Raw genomic sequence first — 4545 nt, 5'->3', positions numbered from 1 at the left:
GGGAATGCCGAGTGAGAATGGAGCGATGATATCTAAAGTTTCAAGTCCGTGACCTACATATAGGCCTAGTTATACATATGAGGGCTCTGATCTGTCTTGTCTATAATAAAGCAAAGTTATTTTGTTGTGCATATAAAATCATTCTGGATAACCAATATACACTATTGTTCAAGTTTGGGGTTGGTATGATTTTTTAAATGTTTTTAAAAGAAGGTAAAATAATTTATTCCTGCGATGGCGAAGCTGAATTTTCGGCAGTCCAGTCTTCAGTGTCACATGATCCTTCAGAAATCATTCTAGTATGATTTGGTGCTCAATAATTTTTTTTAATTATTATTATCAATGTTGAAAACAGTTGTGCTGCTTAATATTTTTGTGGAAACCATGTTTTTGTTCAGGATTCTTTAAATGACATTCAATAGAATAGCAATATTATAAAACACTATATATGCCTTTTAATATGTAACTTTTAATCAATTTAATCCATCGTTGATAAATAAAAATATGAATTTCTTTCAAAAGCAAAAAAATCTTTCTGACCCCAAAGTTTTAGCTACATATTAGTTTTAATAAAACATGCACAAGGAGCATAAAATTATACAAATGATTTACATTATTTGTGACTGATTATTTAATAACTGCAATTGCAGAGATGGTGCAAATCTCATGACACAGGGCAAATTATATTTCAGTCATATTTTATTGTATCAACAGTCGTAGCAATTGGTGATCACACACTTTCTGCAAAAGACGTCCAACAAGATGCAAGTAATGAGATTTGATCATTACACAACAGGTAACACTGCACAGTTGTGACCCATTAAGTACGAGTATAAATGACTTTCTTCATATTTTTTTTTTTTGTCACTGCCTCTATTAGTTTTTGTCCTCAAATTGTTGTCTCTACAAAGATACCAGAATGTCAGTTACAGGAAATGTTATTTCAGGTGATTTATGCAACACATACAGCATAATTATTGAAGAAAAATAGCCTGTAACAGTGTTTTAAGCCTGAATTTTTCCATATTTTAATACGAATAACAGGAATAATTACAACATTTGTAATGTCCGATCAAAATGTTTACATGCATACTTGTAATGACTATGTATGTAGTCTATAAATATATGACAAATAAATACTGTCAGCTGTATATATCATGTATTCACTGCATTTGTTTCAGATTTGCGATCTTTCATCAACTGAAGTAAACATACTTTGAATACATGATTTTGGTGTAACAACGTATTCAATACAAAAACAGCATATTCATATGCTGATGATTGTAATATTGCACTGTGCATTGGCATTCAGGGGAAGTCTTTATGTGATTTATTAGATTTTGTAGCACAATTACAGTGTGTTCTTCATAAAGCACTTGAACAGCCTCAGAAAAGAAGCTGGGGGAAACAATCATCAAACAGTCTATTGCGATTAAACTGCAAGACGGCCTTGAGCTGATGAACTCCTTACACTGTGGGAGACTTTTGTGTTTGATAAATGTAGCAGAGGACAATGTTGTCTTGCGTCTGCTTATATTTTTAGACCACAGAATCAAATCATGAATGAGTCCCGCGGCCGTCATCACCACAGTGTTTACCTGTTGCCAACACACTTGTCATGATTATTTGCAGGAGCACTGAAATCTTTCCTGCTTAAAGTAAGCAAATGAGATTAAATGACCTGTTTCTCTTCACACCTAACTCCACTTTTGAATGATATAATCGGCTACCACATAGTTCTTAAGCATTGTATTGAGAACTCTCTGCTTTCAACACATTCTCAATGGATGCCGTCATCTTAGCAGACATACAGGGCAATCTCTTAGTTGCCCATGTGGAAGTCCAGCTGTAGTCATGTGAGAGATCCCGGACTCTCTTAGGAGCCACACCAACAGTCCTTCTCGATGGTTCTAAAATAGGTCATATCAGACCACATACTGTAAGCTTTATTTCCAGAGCTTTCATCAGCTTCACAGCGAATCTGTTCGCCTGCGAGCGAACACTGCCGACATGCTCTTCACAATGCCCTTGATGCCTGCTAACTTTTTCACAGACACCCTGGACTCCCTGATGCGATCCACCAGCCCATGGAAAACCATGAGGACGCTGTGGTAGTTCTCAGCAGCCGAGACCTCATAAAACTGACAGTCGGCAGAGAGCGCCAGCAGCCTGCCCTCCTCGCTGAGGACCGTACGGCGATGGTGCAGGTCTCTCTTGTTTCCCACAATAACTATGGGGATTTTCTCAAAGCCCAGAAAGTCCTTAGCCGTTTTGATAGTTTGGATGAGTCTGGAGACTGCGTTGAAACTGGCTCGGTCGCAGATGCTGTAGACCAGCACAAAGCCATCTGCCCACTGGACTCTTTTCTCACACATCAAGGACTCGAAGGACAGGTCCTGCTGAGAAGACAACCATTGTGTGTTTATTTTACATTTCAGATGGTGTATTCAATATTTGCTGGTCACTACAGAACATTTTATAACAGTAGAAACCAGCCTAAGCTGAATTGATGGTCTTAGCTGGTTTAAGATGGTTTGCAAGTTAGACAAAGTGTCTGAAACCCCTTCTAAATCCAGCCAACAGACCTCCATGACCAGGCTAGGATGCCATATACTGTATGTGCTAGGGCTGCGCAATATATCGAAATATCGCAAATGTACATATCGCAATATGCGAATGATTTTAATAGGCTACTTCAACATTGTGAAAAGTTTACATTTTAGGTTGATGCATACAGCAGAGAATATACTGAGCACATGACTGTTACTTATGTGACTTGCTTGACGTTAAAAAGAGTTATTAAACACAATAACTTGCAAAAAACAACTCCTTGCAGTCTCGCGCTGTCTGCTGTCTGACACACACACACACGAAACGTGCGCACAAGCCATTCTTTTTTTGTGTCTTGTTACACACTCGAACTGTCAAATACATAATTGATGAGTATTCATGTAAACACAGTCGGTTATGCTTTAAGTGAAAGATATCAGTTGGGGAAAGAAATAGATTTTACACACTTAAAGCAATATCGAATCGCATATCGAATACTGCATTATTTAACAAAGATATCGCATTTTTCTTCAATATCGCACAGCCCTAGTATGTGCATTATATATATATATATATATATATATATACACACATATATATATATGGTGTTGCATATAACCGACGTTCCTTCAAAATATCTTCTTTTGGGTTCAGCAGAAGAAAGAAATACATACAAGTTTGGAAAAACTTGAGGGCGAGTAAATGGATTTTTGAATGCACTATTCATTTAAATAGTTGACAAAAAAGTTAACCTGGATGTTTACAACAGGTTCTGAAACACTGAATCACCTGTGAATGTGGTGCATCCCATATATTCAGAGTTTGCTCTCTTCCATCCACAACGACATTGTGAGCGTAAAGGGACTCTGTAAAGAAAGCGTAGAAGTTATAGAAAATGTAAAAATATAAAAGGAAACGTAAGTCAGTTAGTGAATAGGGCAACGTACCAATATCCCCATATTCCCCGATGAATCTGCGAGTCAGGAATCGGACAATAAGCGCTACAAAACAAAGAAAGTTCTATGAGCATTTGCTTATATGGCAAGAATGTCTAAAAAAAGAGCAAAAGATGACTAAGATTAAAAATAATTGCATTTTATCGATGCATATTATAGTAAAGAAAAACTTACCAGATTTTCCAACATTGTCTGTACCGAGTACCACGACGTTTGCATCCATTCTCTGCCCGTTTAGTCTAGTCATGTCCTTTTGAAAGATGCTGCGAGTGATCTGATCTGGCGCGGGTCCGCAGCGGTCAACCAAGTTGAGGGGAAGGCAAGGCGGTAGGCGGACCTTAGACGTGCTCGCTCCCGTGACGCTGATGTGCCCGCTCCCCGCCGGTGAGTGAGTTTCATGAACTGAAAAGTCTCAAAACAACATCAAACAGCCTATTGCGTGACCTTGAATGATATTAGGGGTTGTATGTAAATAACCGGAATTGACATAGCCTACTTTGCTTAAACGGAATTGTGAATATTTTTGCAGTCATTGTTTACATATTTTACAGTCTATGGTTTACATGGATTGTTCAGAAATTGACACTGTTTAGGCCACAAGGTGGTGTGAGTAGGCTATTGAGGGTTAGAAAACAACTGCTTTTACTTTTATGTGAAGACACCTGGTAGATTTTTGTATATCAACTAGTCAAAAGTCACACAAAGGTTGTCTTTAGCTAGTGGTTTTGTATTTTGGCTTCAAACATCTTGTTCACTCTTAAATTATAATAATGTTTGTGTATTCTACAAATTAAAACTAAAATAGCATTTTTTTTGTTATTGCCTATAGTACTATATCTATTAGTACAGAGGATAAAAAGTGAATACAATAAAAATACACCTCCATGCTAGTCTACGGGGCTATAATATGCTGTTACATATGTTTAATGAACTGTATTTCCCCCCCTGGGTAATGACAAAGTCCCTTTAAGACAAGTCATTTCACTTGGCGGCCATCTTTGAAACACCTTTCGGGCTGAATGGGGAAACTTCTCCAAAA

General features: G+C 37.5%; 1 protein-coding gene across 2 annotated transcripts; it reads right to left on the bottom strand.

Moving 5' to 3' along the window:
* Positions 1–551: 551 nt before the first annotated feature.
* Positions 552–3833, bottom strand: LOC307131795 (ras-related and estrogen-regulated growth inhibitor-like protein; the record flags this gene model as incomplete). 2 transcript variants are annotated; one of them, XM_079825730.1, is made up of 4 exons in its annotated part: positions 552–2399; positions 3340–3416; positions 3498–3551; positions 3681–3833. In XM_079825730.1, 4 exons carry the CDS (start codon positions 3751–3753, stop codon positions 1971–1973), a joined length of 633 nt encoding a protein of 210 aa, XP_079681856.1. In that variant the 3' UTR covers positions 552–1970. The 2 variants fall into 2 exon arrangements, with proteins under 2 accessions (XP_079681856.1, XP_079681855.1); XM_079825729.1 differs by having other exon boundaries at positions 696–2399; positions 3340–3551; positions 3681–3729.
* Positions 3834–4545: the final 712 nt, after the last annotated feature.

This window comes from Gobio gobio, assembly GCF_949357685.1.
Source record: "Gobio gobio genome assembly, chromosome: 9".
NCBI lineage: Eukaryota > Metazoa > Chordata > Actinopteri > Cypriniformes > Gobionidae > Gobio > Gobio gobio.
This window is presented reverse-complemented; position numbering and strand designations above follow the sequence as displayed.